We start from the raw sequence: 14,842 nt of genomic DNA, 5'->3' as shown, positions 1-14,842 counted from the left end.
GTATACATACTTAACTGCCGTGTTTTGAAAAGTGATATACTGCTAATTAGGGAAGGAGAATGGCAATGTTTCTGATGAAACGAATAGTTTCTGACATCACTTTAAGCCGTTTTCTAATCAGTTGGCTTTAAATGGAAAAAAAAAAAAGAAGTTTCGTCTGTACAAAAGTATGCCTTGTTAAAGGAAAGCTAAACATTCATGAATCAATGAAAGCTCGTTAAGCTCTGACGAGCTTTCATTGATTCATAATATGAAAAGCTACTATTCCCGAATCACTTACGAGTGAGTTGTAATTAAATGTCATTACACTCAGTTATTACAGTCTACTTTTCGGACAGGCTATGCAAATAAAGAAATCTTCAATAAAAAATTCTAAAAACAGATTTAAGGTGCAGAAGATCCTTATTAAAATAAAAACTCCACTTCATCTTTAGTCTAGATGCCGCTATGGAACAGGAGAAACCGATCACCTAATCAAGGTGAAATGGTTTAGCAGTCCTGACCTTTCTTAAATTCCAACTACGAAGATGTCATGATGCGATGATGTTAATGCAGGACTGGGTATTTTTGGAAAGATCGTCGTCACTAAAACGGATACTTTAACATGTTCTGTTAGCGGATCATAGCTATCACTCCAAATGATCTGTTGTCATTTCTCGTTCACGCTGTATATCTATCAGGAAAGTATGGATTGTCGACCTGTATTGTTGTATGAAGTAGATTTTAAATGCATAATAGTACCACACTTTCCTTGTAGGAGTATCCAACTGTGTAAACATCTCCAGAACACATGAAGAGAATGAGTCAAAGAACAGTCTATACTTTCAAGATACAGAATATCTTGTGACTCGGTTTCGTCATGTATTCTTGACTGGACAAATAAAGCTTCAGTAGTTGGGATTCTAAGTACATAGTAGGTGACAAAATCCAGAAATCCAAATACGCAAACCCTGGAGTTTTCTGAATTGGACACACAAGCAAAAAATATAATGTACTGTTGAAATTCGTCTGAGAATCCTATCTAAAAAATAATATGTTACTTTAAATAACTGAGTTTATTTATTTTTATTTATTTAGATTCTCTTCTAATTTTTGTTGAAGCGGTCTACAAGCACCTAATCACAGATCTCATTGTACTGATTTGTCTATTGCTTCGACAACATTATTAACATTGCACTATTGTCACATGAATTTTTGTATTTTAAAATTCCCTGAAAGCTATATTTATGACAACATAAATATAGCTTTTTTTTCGAATTACTAAATTATTTACTTCCAACAGATTCTCTTACTGCCAGTATCCCTTCATTCTGAGCATTGTAGCCAAAAAAATGGTTCTGCAGAGAGATTCAGAACAACAAATGATTCTCAATGCAAGAGTAAGTATGAAATAAATCCATTCTTATCACTGATTCATTATTTCATCAATTTATTGATGAGTAATATAATTTTTGCTTCTTTCTATTTTACCAAATCGCAATCACTAACAACATTCAGACATACGAGAGTCAGAATATTCTTCATTTTAATTATTTAATGATATCAACTCACAACACCCTAATATTTATTATTATATAAATAATAATAGGAGAACCTATAGCACACTGATTCCATGTTTAAGCAAATGTTAAGGGGAGAAAGAATTTAGGCTAAAGATTGCAGGCTCTTATCATAATAATTTAAACTGTGTGTGTGTGTGTGTGCGCGTGCATTGATGCGCGTGGAGAATTCCTTGTGCCTGAATGTATCTATCATCCAAACTATAAAGTTTAGTGGCAAGGAATAATAGTTTATTCACTTATCTGGTGGATTTCGACTGTAGCTGCATTGCCTGGTATGATGAACATCAACTTCTGAATAATGCAATATTTCCTACATTCTGGGTTTTATGTAACATACCCATGCTATTTTTAACCGACAATGTATCAAGTCATACTGCGGATACTGTAGAAACATGGTTTGAGGAAACTGATGTTAAAAAACACGATTGTCCTGCTCAGAGTCCAGATTTGATCCCATAATAACACCTTTGGGACGAAGTGGAAAGTCTGCGTAGTCCAGAATATATACCAGCAACTGGTGGAGAGTATGCATGAAACGGTGAAAACTGTGACTATTCCAAAGAGTACGCACACTATTGAGATGTTTGCAAATTAAGTTTCTCTGAAATATTGTGTTTTCTCAATATTAATTTTGATATAGCTTCGTATAGTGCGTATGAATGCCAAAAACTTAAATCCAGTTCAAAATGTCTGCAACATATTACATTCATTTAACATTATAATCATAAGTACCCAAAACTGTTAGTTACCGCATAAGGTGATCATTCATTTATTCATAGGGCAATATTAAAGAACTCTTAAGAAGAGTAAGTAGGAAAATTTTTATGACACAGCTGTTTCCATATTTCGAAGGATTAGTGGCATGGTTGTGGAGTTTGAAACTATTTTAATTGGTTAAATTTCCGCATACGTTTTTCACATACTGGTTTTCTGTTGAACTCATGAATAGATATCATACATGTATAACATAAAATTCAAAGCATTTTCATGTTCAAATTTCTATAACTGTTGCTATGATTAATGTGGAAGTTTCTGAACAGAAAATTACGTAGAAACTGGAATGCAAATAAATGATTTAATGGCTAAAATTAATTATTTACAAGTCGATTCGCTAGCTTCAAGCAACATTATCAGAGGACAGGAAACGAAATGACCTCGAGAACAAGGACAGTCGAGTGGACGAAGGGAGACAGTAGTGCTCTTCTCTTCATGGCGATTCTTGTTATTAATACTGATGGGCAGATATGGCGGTGAGCCAAAATCTATGCAAGATCATACCATCTGTTCTATAATAGTTACCTTGGTTATGGAAATTGCGCCACTTCCGGGAGCAGGCTCTCCAATTTAAACTGGGATTTGTAAAATAGCCTGGCTTTTTTCCATCTGATGAAGTGGTCTTTCTGCAGGGCATATTGTGCCAGTACGCGTTTTGGTTGTCCGTTCTAGATGTATTTTTTGTGTTCTTTTTTCCTGACCAAGGTAGTCAGGAAAAAAAATTCCATCCTGTCTGTTCGTAATACTAAGTTCCATACTAGCACATGATGCTGTAGACACCTATGAAAGAAAGAGGATCCCTAGCGTTCTTTGATTTTTCTCAGGAATATTATTTCGTAATCCAGCAGTCGATGTTCTTCATGATGGCATGCTTTATTTATCGCGGGAATCTTACTATGTGACCATATTCAGTCCATATATTCAGAGGGAATACTTAAATATCAAAATAAGTAACAAGCTTGTCCTTTAATACATTCAAACTTGATCATCAATTCGGACAGTGCATTCAAACATCTTACTAACACTGATATCATAATTTTAGTTTACACAATTTAAAAATATATCCTCTCGTCTTATTGACACCTGCAAGAAAAATATGCCATCGTGATGCTTCCCTTTCGAAAGTTCGTACATTTGAATGATAGTATCCTTAAACACTGGCAGCTGAAATTCTGCGTATTGTCCACAGTCCTTAGCATAATGTTTATAAGAGATAATCCATTATGAATTTTTTTTCTATATATATATATATATATATATTGGACCAAAGTGCACGAGTCTACATTTGGACACATTGCAGCTACAATCCCTACAGCGTTACCGTCTCATTCTAAATTTTAATAAATCTTCCAATGATTGTAATATTTAGAAACAACTGCTTATTATCCAAAAGTATCATCAATGGCATATCCAGGACTTATTTTGTCCATATAGCTCAGAAAGTTATTTAAGGAAAGTAATTTTTTACACGATTTTCCTCTATAGTATTAATCTTAGAACAGGAAAATGTTCAAATGAGATATTATCTATCTATCGCATATTTGTAATGCATTGCTTTGTGCAATAAAGTAAACAAAAAACGCAAAACATTCTGCGAACAGAATTTTTTGCGTTCGTCTTATTTCAGACATCTGTAGGTACGATACGAAAAATTACTAGAGTATATTATCCAATCCTATGTTTCAGAGTAAAAATCAAGAAAGAAATTTAGAGAGTAACTCTTGTATTTATTTAATCTTATTTGTAGATTCTTCTGGAGCTAAACTTTATTTTCCTTATAGAGAAGCCTTCTGAACAGAGCTCTCCATCAACAGAGTCCTGATATCGATGTGTTCTTCTTAAATCTGAATGTTCGCAGATCTCATCTAGTGTCCGACTCCCTTAATGAGGTAGGTAATATTTCCATTGCATAACCTTTATTTAGAAGATTTTTATTTCAGATATATCAATTAAAAAAAAAAGAAAGTAAATTCATATGTATTTATATATCAATTTTTTAGACAGATACCTAATAGCATCTCTGATCACTATTAGCGTTTCAAAACAACTACGCGCTGATAAATTGACTCCACCAGTTTCCCGAAATTTCCACTCATATCCTACTTTATCTTAATATAATGAATTCCAACTGTTCCATCAGGTTTGTTAATGGCGAATTGCTGAAATGAACATCTCATTCCACTACATCCCAAAGATGCTTAATGTTATTGAGATCTAGGAATTAAGGGGGAGGGGCTATGTATCACTTTGTACAAGGTGAAGTCACTTTCGTACGGTTCCTGTAACAATTCATGTACTCGTCCTTTCCGACATATGCCGATGGAAGTGCCCAATTAGATGAGCGTTCGGCTCACCATGAATGGATGTCGGCAAAAGAAATTCAGGTAGGCTGCTCATTCAGCCATGCTAGTATTAAGAGGCCGATGAAGCAGCAGAAAGCTATCTCAGATAATTACTTCATCGTTATCAAATTGCGTTGTTATAAGCAAGCATAATGGGGACTGGTTTCATGATGTTGTATTCCTGTCTGTATAGAAAATAAGAACTGGAATTCATTACTCTGTGTGTGCATCGATCAGATATTTTGACTACTTAGCCTAGCCATAAATACTGTTACAACTTGAACAGTGCACAAACTTTAATTTATCAGGAAATCATTTACAACTTTCAGCACATACAAGCCACATGTATAACGTGCATATAGCAGCACTCAATGTTCGAAATGTCCCCCTTTTGCCTTCACGAACGCCCGAGATCTGTGAGGCCACATATCGATGGCGGCATGCACAACATCCAACGGAAACGCTGCCAGTGCTTGCTCCAAATCCACCTTCAGATTGCGATGCTGGGGTGACGTTTCTGGCAGGCTACTCTCTCTAAAGCTCCGACCACAATTTGAAGTCCAACGAATAAAGAACCTTTATCAGGGCTTTTCAACTGGAGGTGAGAGTGGGTCTCATACGAAGGTAGCAGGGTTTTCCCTACCGGAAACCAAACCGACCAGCAGAACACACACAATTTACAGATAAAAGAATACTTAGTGGCATAAGGCAAACTACCTTATCCTTGAATTATGGTTACGAAATCCAAGGATACTTGGAAGGTCATGGGCACTTAAGTACCTGTTAGCGCCACTGATGATGATGACGATATCACTAATATTTTGGTCATTGAGGATAAAAGATACCGTTCGAAATTTGTATTGGTGAAATGTAGATCAACATGCTAGTAAAGAAAGAAAATAGCTGAGCATTTCTGGTATTCTTACTGAATTTTTGATTTCCTTGGAAACTGAATGTTTCCACCAGGGAAAAAACAGCAGAAGCACACTAAATTTATGTGTGGGAGGGAAGTTATTATTTCTGATATTGTCGTGTACAGTAATTAGTAAATCAATAGTTACAACTTATAAAAACTGATATTTCTTATAATTTCCATTAGATTGCAAGGAAGCAATCAGATCTGAAGAAGAAACTAAAAGTAACCTTTGTGGGAGAGCCAGGATTAGACATGGGAGGCCTTACAAAAGAATGGTTTTTACTTCTTATCAAACAGATTTTTGATCCGGATTACGGTAAGTTAAGTTAATGTAAGCTGCTTAAGTAATAGGGACTATTATTTCTAAATGACTAAATAAGATGTAGACTGTCCTGTTGATAGATTTATCTTAAGCTCTAAAACAACATAACATGATACAATGGCAACAAATACGATCAAGATAAAACATGTTTCACATACGCTTATTATATCATTTCAAGGGCTGTTCATTTCATTCATTTACGATTTCCACTGTTGAAGATGTACGTACTCAGCATAGGAGTTTTTGAAGAGTAATTTTTATATAACATTTATTTATTTTATTAATAACTGTTTGCTCATATCTCAGACACCAACAGAAATGCCTAGATAAAAAGTCAAATACAAATTAAAAAAACTATTGCTTTTTACCGAGCAAGTCGAGCGTCATAGTTTTACTTTTTTTTAATGTTATTCTCATACACGCAAAGTTAACTTTTATGTATTTACTGCATCGTGAGTAAGTTAAGGATTAAATAATTCTGGAATTCCGCTTCTGGGGACCAAATATAAAAATTTTTTTAAACCAGTTTCAGACCTGCAGTACGCAAGATGGCGATCTCATACAGTTCTGTGAAAATCGTCTACCACCTAAAGATTATTCACAAACATCTGGTGAATGTATCTGCCAGTGTGGGTGGGTTTTCTGTAAACAGAGAAAACCAAAGATCCATCAAGCTGGCGGGTGATTAAAGTGTCTAGGAAGGGGAGGGTGTTGTTTTCCTCTTTTTCTAAGGTGAACTGGACTCTGGGATGTTGGTTGTTTAAGTGTGTTAGGAAGCTGTACGGGCGCTAGAGGAAGAGCTTTCTAATACACTCGGCCTTGATCTATGGTCTATACTTAATGACATCTCATGCACATCGGCAAGAAAGGAATTCGAAAAAATACGTAGTCGGCACGTGAAAAAATACGAAAACCTGACAAAGACTTCTACTTCTGTACCCCAGCCACCACTTAACACAGTAGTCAACCTCTCGTCGGCAGTTTTAAAGCCTGAAGCACTCACCGCACTTTCACGTGGTCATAATTTCGCCCTAGCTCCTAAAAGGATACCTGCTGAAGAAATCATGATCCAAATAGAGCGTGGGATTCGCAACCTGCCTAACCATATCGCCAACAACGTGAGTCTGGATGTAGTCGGTGTTCTCACTAAAGCCAAATCTCCAAAATCCAGCTTATCCAAAAACGAATATACAGCCCTACAAGAATTGAAAAACAACAAAAAAATAGTAATCACCAAAGCTGATAAGGGAAGCGCCACTGTGGTGCTCAATCAAAAAGACTACAAAGGTAAGCTAAATTCTTTAGTACGAGACCGTACTACTTACCTCTCCATTGAATATAATCCGACCAGCTCTCAGATTAGAACTATCCACAGACTCCTTAAGAAAGTCACTTCTTGGCCTGTGGAAGTCACCAACAAACTTAAACCTTATAACTCTAGACCCCCCCCCGATTATATGGACTCCCAAAAATACATAAACAAAATGTGCCATTGCTTCCCATAGTGGATGGCATTGATTCCCCCACATATAAATTAGCCAAACATTTAGCCAAAATGCTCACACACTACACTGGCAACACACCATCACACATAAAAAACTCGACCCACTTTAAAGCCAGTATAGAAAACCTCACACTCCAACACACTGACATAATGGTCATTTTTGACGTCTCCTCCCTATTCACTAATGTCCCACTCAAAGAAACCCTTGAGCTCATCCAAGCCAAGTTTCCTCCTGATATCTCAGCCCTATTTCAGTTCACAATGAACTCAGGCTATTTCGTTTGGCAAGGAAAGTTCTACAAACAGATAGAGGGGACAGCCATGGGTTCACCACTTTCCGAACCCTTGGCCAATTTCTTTATGGAGACATTTGAAGAGAAAGCCTTAAACTCTGCCCCACAAAAACCCACTATTTGGTTTCGTTATGTGGATGATGTGTTTGCTATTTGGCCACATGGCTCAGACACACTCCACTCCTTCCTAACACACTTAAACAACCAACATCCCAGAGTCCAGTTCACCTTAGAAAAAGAGGAAAACAACACCATCCCCTTCCTAGACACTTTAATCACCCGCCAGCTTGATGGATCTTTGGTTTTCTCTGTGTACAGAAAACCCACCCACACTGGCAGATACATTCACCAGCAATTCCCCCCCCCCCTCACAACAATATGGGGTGATAAAAACACTATATAACAGGGCAAAATTAATCTGCTCAGATGACAAGGCCCTGACTATTGAACTAAACCACATCCTCAACACTTTCTTAGCCAATGGCTATAACTCCAAAAAATACTAAAACCTGTAAACCACAACCCCCCTCCCCCCCTCCACAATAAAGATTACACCAAGTCTATCACCATCCCCTACATCCAGGGCACCTCTGAAAAAATAACCAATATCCTCAAAAAATATGACCTTACTTCCTGTTACAGACCATATAAAAAGTTGGCATCCCTTATCCGCTCTACCAAAGACCAACCACTTTCTCTAGACCTACCTGGTGTATACCAGGTCCCTTGCAGCTGCAAATTGTCCTACTTCGGTCAAACAGGCAGAACAACTAATATCAGGATCTCAGAACACAAAGACTACATCCGGTTTCACCAGTACAGCCGCTCTGGGCTGGCAGACCATGCCTTAGATACCCACCATAAAATTCGTTGGAAGAAAACAAAAATAATCCATCGCAGCAAGTTTAAATACGAAAGATTATTCAAAGAATCTTCAGCAGCTCTAAAAAACGTTCCTAACCTCAACAAATTTGGGTGCATGAAACTGCCCCAAATTTGGGAGACTTTCATTATGAGAACTTCAGCCCAACTGCCAAGACTACCAAATTAGCTCGCAAGAGGGCACCATTAGGACTTTAGGAACAATATTAGTTTCTTGCTTTCTTCCTCATTTGCTTTGTGTTAGTTCCTGAGTGCACATACCATATCTTTATGTTCCCGAAGATGGCAATGTGACATTGCCGAAATATAGAAGTTATTCATTAAAGTTACCTTTAATTAATATACTTTATATGCGTTGTTAATTCCGTAAACTAATTACCAGAAGCCATTGTGTTATGTCTGATAAGTGCATGTATTCTAGCCAATTTGTCTCTTTACATTATGAAAAACATTTTTTAAAAGCATTTATAAACAATTACTCGTGTCATAGAAGGAATTTAAACCTTAAAGATACTATGAAAGAATTTAAATATTCCCTTATAAATTGTGTTATTATTGCTTCTTGTAGGTATGTTTGTCTATCACAACAAGTCTAGATGTTATTGGTTTAGCACGTGCCAGTCAGGAAATCTTCGAGAATATAATTTGATTGGAGTTGTATCCTTTTTTCTCCCTTGACTTCTTTCCAGTTGTGGATCGAAGGTTGAAACTTAGGAGTAATTGACAGCGTAGTCTACTAACTATGAACTGCATGGTTTGAGAAACTTTTAGGAGATTTCATTATTATAATATAATAACCGAATATGAGCCTTAACTTTTTATAGCTTATGGGACTAGCAGTATACAATTCCATCATTCTGGATCTTCATTTCCCGACTGCATGTTATAAGAAGCTTCTTAGTCCGCCGGTAGTTCCACAAAACCTTCAGAATGCATCAGTTGGCGTTTGCAAATTCAACATGGACGATTTTGCCGAAGTGATGCCGGTATGTTTCCAATATTTTTTTGATAAATAAATTTATACTTTAACAAATGTGAATATAATCCAAAATAACGACAAAAATTCTGCATTTCTCAGTAATATTCGTGAATAATATTCACGAATATACTCAGTAATATTCGATATACACATATATCGAATAGTCTGCAGTAATGCAATAACATATATAAGAGCTCTATGTTCAAAATCGGTGGGGATGTGGGAGGAAATAGTTTTAAAATGTCTTTGTTTATGGCTATTTTAACACACAATTTTGTATCGTTTTTCCTAATTTTTCTAATTAAAAAAAGTTAAATCAAAATAGAGATACACAAGAATAGCGACAGAGAAATAAAATGAACAGGGACTTTTGCGCTTTGCGAAACACATCTAATAAATGATAATACTATCTAAACTAGAAATAATGAAATGGGAGGCTAAGTTTTGTCTTCCCATTTGACTATGGGAAATTTCCTTTTGGGATCTTAAATTTCTGAACATGGGGATAGGTTCAGAACCAAATCCTGTGCAATGCAAGGTAACTGCTTGTATTGTACAGAATTTGGTTTATATAATAAGAACTGTTTGTCATAATGGTTTTTCGTTCTTTATTTATTTCCTTTTCTATCAATAAAAGATAGCAAACAGAAAAAAAAACACGTCAATTAGAAAACATTGCTAATAATTTTTCCCTTTTTAAAATGTTATCAAATCTTACTTTAAAATAATACATTTTATTTAATTTTAATTGTCGCTTTTTAGTTTATAAAATTAGAAAATTCATAGAAACATTCTTCAAATTATGTTTTCTAAAATTAGAATGAGACATCAAATTGCATATATTTTTTGGTAGAATAATGTTTTTAGATATATTATCAAGAATGTGGAAAAATTAAGTCAGAAAAACGATTTAATCTTTTTTTTTCGGACTTAATTTTATACACGTTTTATAAACCATAAACCAGACAATCTTATTTAGGAATAGTAAGAGTGAAAAATGTGTTTTTCTTTTATTTTTCTTTTGTTTGTTAAAAAACAAATTGAACTAAGGACCCGAAAAATATTGGATAGTTTTACTAGTATCTCAATAAGTTCCTTATAATTTTGAAAAGAAATGCACGGTTCATTTACAATAAACTGACTGACTTCTGATTCCCATTTCAATTATAAATATCAATAGAACAGAAATAGCAAACAGAAACAACTTCAGTCAATGTTACAGAAGTCGACTTATAATTGTGTTATTAAGATAAGACGTTATGATTTAGATTAATAACATAATCTCTTTATTTACAGGACGTGGCAGTTGGGCTTCGCGAACTTCTAGCTTATGAAGGGAATGTCGAAGAAGACTTCTGTATGAATTTACAAGTAAGTTTCAAATTCGCAGTATAATTTATTATTTGATATTTTCTGACCTGCATCGAATTCTTTCCGGCATCTATCAGTGAATTGGCTTTAAGCCAGAGCAAGGACTCCAAGGAATTCTTAACGCTTTCATCTGGAACAGCACGCACATCATTATAACCCATAAAAAAAGAAAGAACAAAGAACTATTTTTTGAATCACTTCAATATTATCAAATCAAACAACACGTACAAATATCTATCAACTATCATTATAAACGATAATATAAAAAAATGAAAGAAAAGTGCACTGCGTAAATGAAATACACCGAATTTTCAGAATACTTCTATTACAAGAAGAACGAAAGTATTGACAGATATCCTAAAATAACATTTGAACAATAAATGCTAGTGTGGATTTGTAAATTTGATTAAACCCATCAAAGTAGTTCAAAGGATTTTACAGGAACCTCAGAATATTCAAACCTTACTTACAAATTAATCCGAATACTCACATTTTAAAGAAAAAATTTAATTTCGCAAGAGAATAAGTACAAAAATTAAAATCCGACTTTACTTAATAATTTATGTGTTCTTCTTTTTCTAATAAGTTCATTAATTCGTTTAGGTTTGGAATCTACTAACGCAGAACACATTTTTCTTATTTCTACATCTCGAAACGATACTTTTATATTGGATTGTATTAAGTTACCCTTTGTATCACAATTTAATTTTCCAATTCTCTTTTTCCCTATGGCCCATGAATTTTCTATTAGGTTGATGTCAAGAGAGATACCTGGCCACTGAAGCAATCGGATGTTGTGATTTTTGAGGAATTCTTTCACTTTTTTTTTTTTTTTTTTGCAGTGTGGCATGGATCGAGATCCTATTGGAAGATGAGACTTTTTTTGTCTTTCTTGATCTGTAGGACCACTCTTTTCTCCAATATTTTTATGTATTGGTCACTTTTCATCATACCATCAACAGGCACAAGTAATTTAGGCCCGTTATGTGATAATCAACCCCGGAACATCTTTTTGGCTGGGTGTTTAGGAGCTCGTTGAAGGTGGGCGGGAGGAGTCTTCTCAGCCGACGATTTGCGAACATAGGGACTCGCTCTCGCTCTCCTTGGACAAAGAAATGGCTCTCATCTGAGAATATGACATTTTTCCACTTCTAAACAGTCCAATCTTTGTACACTTTTGCTCACTAGAGCTTCCTTTTTTGCATAGCCTTCGTCAATAGTTGTTTCTTTTTGGGTCTGTGGGCAGTCCTCCCTGCTTCTAACAATTTTCGACAGACTGTCATGTCAGAAACATCAATCCCACTAGCTTCCAGGTCTCTATTTAAGTCTACAGCAGACAATCTTGGATTAATTTTGCTTTTCCTAACTAAAAAATAACCTTCAGTAAGTGTCGTTTTCCTTTTCTGTCAGGAGAAAAGATACCTGTCTCCCTAAATCTCTTTAAATTCGCATTACCAGTACCTAAACCCACACTCACTGGCAATTTGTCTTTGAGTCATGGATGCGTGCTGAAACTACACAAAATGAATAAAACGAATGTCAACTTGTTTTACACTATTAAAAACACACGGCACTATTAATAAAAATCGCATAGAGAGTTAAAACACGCAGCACTCAACAAAAATAGTGAGCTAAAACCAAAACCGAAAATAGTAAATCTAAACCCAAACCAAAATTATTGTGAACTGAAACAAAAAACCAAAAACTTGACGAAAATTCGGCTTGTTCAGGTTAATTTGTTCACTGCTGTAGTTGTTTGTAAGGTTTCACTTAGAAGCCCGATTCTTTCTAAAACCATTCAATTTTTATGCACTTCTTACTTTACAGTTCTCTATTTTAAATATCTTGCTTCTAGTGAGTGCAAAGCTCTTTTAATTTCATCCCGAAACCTTGAAGTTGGAATATTATTGGGTAGATGTTCGCAATATATCAATCCTATAACAAGTCACTGAGCGTTATGGGGAGAAAAGTATCTGAAGCTTTCGGTCATCATGTAGAAAAAGAAATATTAAAGTGTTCTGCCTTCGAAAATAAAAGTATTCAAGTAATAAATTTATATGTTTTGATAATAAAGTATTAAAATGCTACTGTAATTAAGTCATGTATTCCTTTCCTTCTCTTTCCGTGGTTTTATCTTTATTGAAGTAGTTCCTTTACATTGTAGGAGAGCGTCCTTGATGAAATATTAATGAACTGTTGCCATTTTTATACAGCATTATGCAAGGCAGTAGTATGACATTGCATTACAAACGGACGGAGCTAATAAAGTAATTTTGTGGCGCCATCTACCGATAAGATTAGTAATAATCCGGTTCATAACCTTGATATTTCAACGAAGAATCTACCTATTATAACTCTTCTCACGAATTCTTAAATTCTTACAAATTAAAGCATGAAATGCTCTCAGCCTTCCATGCTTGACCACTTTCAGAAAGGCGGATATTGAAGAAAACAATTTTTAAGCTTCAATTTCTTGTTTGATAGAACATACATTTTTTTTTTGCTCAATGTCTACACATATGATGTCTAGATCTACCAATAGTACGGTGCCTTAGCGATCTGCACAAGATTTTCTTTACAGAAAAGAAGGGGAAAAATACCGACAGCACAGCAATCATTTTATACAGACATACTTTTACATTACATCTAAACAACTATATTAGAACCAAACAGAATAATATTTATCATCATGCCAGAATCAAATTTTTAATATATATTATCAAGGGATGTGTAGGATAGTATTACATTATCGTTAGATTCCTACCAACACTTTTCTTCCAAATTAATATGCTATTTGTTGAAAGTTTTTTCCACTATATATATATATATAGTTTAATCCTTTATCCAAGTTAAGCAAACAAAGTTTGCTCCTGAAGTATCTTCAGGACTAAAACAACTCGTGGCAAAGGTGGAGTAAGTTCTCATCACTTTCCTTAGTATCCCATAATGCAAAGCACATCTCTTTGCGGACATGTATAATGCTATGCATTATGGGAAGGGTCACCACCCAGACCGGTTTCTCCGTTTAAGTGCGTTGTTACCTCTCCAAAAACTCGTGAGATCCACTCGGATCACCCAACAACGAGCGACCCGCAGAATCAAAAACTCAGCGTTGTTTCCCTCGGTAATAGGCTCATCCCACCACCAAGCAGAGCTGCTCATTTGCCATCTGAGGGGTAACAGCAACAGTCGTGCCTCAGTTAACTTCATGAGCTACAGCATTGCCATTCATTACCCCCACAAACACACCCAGGACATGGGTGACAGCAACAGCCGAGCCTCAGTTAAAACTTCATGGGCTACAGCATTGCCATTCATCACCTAAGCTTCCAACCGGTTTCGACCTTTATTGAGGTTTCATCAGTGAGCCAGACCCAGAGGTGAACCAAGGTTGAAGCAATGCAGAACTAATATTTCCATATGCCAGTTGCCAAAAGGTGTCATACCTTATTATTAAATTATTCTGTATTAGAGAAAGATGTTGGAAGTTTTTCCACTTGGTTAGACTATAAATTATATATTTAGTTTAATCCTTTATGATACTAAGGAAAGTGATGAGAACTTACTCCACCTTTGCCACGAGTTTCCCCAGTCCAGAAGATACTTCAGGCGCAAACTTTGTTTGCTTACACTTGGATAAAGGATTAAACTAAATATATAATTTATAATATGCTATTTGTGAGGCCTCTAATATTGTCAGATCTTATATTTCAATTGTCTAAAGCACCACATCAGTTAATCTAAATCTTGGTCTTCGACTGGGTCCCTTCCAGCCATCCTGGAACTGAAAAAATCGTTTTGCTAATTTTTTATTTTCCATTCTGTTTAAGTGACTACATCATCCCAGATTAGCTGTGCTGACACATTTCAGAGTGCTAGTGATCAGGTTCCTTTCTG

The 14,842-nt window shown here is 35.5% G+C and overlaps 1 protein-coding gene across 1 annotated transcript in view; it reads left to right on the top strand.

Moving 5' to 3' along the window:
* Positions 1-14,842, top strand: part of LOC150106830 (putative E3 ubiquitin-protein ligase HECTD2) — a 103,444-nt gene that overhangs the window by 72,801 nt on the left and 15,801 nt on the right. Inside the window, exons 12-17 of the mRNA XM_090393487.1 lie at positions 1,283-1,379; positions 4,118-4,225; positions 5,778-5,910; positions 9,164-9,252; positions 9,420-9,581; positions 10,871-10,945. Coding sequence (XP_090249613.1) covers positions 1,283-1,379; positions 4,118-4,225; positions 5,778-5,910; positions 9,164-9,252; positions 9,420-9,581; positions 10,871-10,945 — 664 coding nt within the window. The remainder of the gene's footprint in view (positions 1-1,282; positions 1,380-4,117; positions 4,226-5,777; positions 5,911-9,163; positions 9,253-9,419; positions 9,582-10,870; positions 10,946-14,842) is intronic.

This window comes from Typopeltis vanoorti, chromosome 5, assembly GCF_054136105.1.
Source record: "Typopeltis vanoorti isolate ZY-2024b chromosome 5, IOZ_Tvanoo_1.0, whole genome shotgun sequence".
Taxonomy (NCBI): Eukaryota; Metazoa; Arthropoda; class Arachnida; order Uropygi; family Thelyphonidae; genus Typopeltis; species Typopeltis vanoorti.
This window is presented reverse-complemented; position numbering and strand designations above follow the sequence as displayed.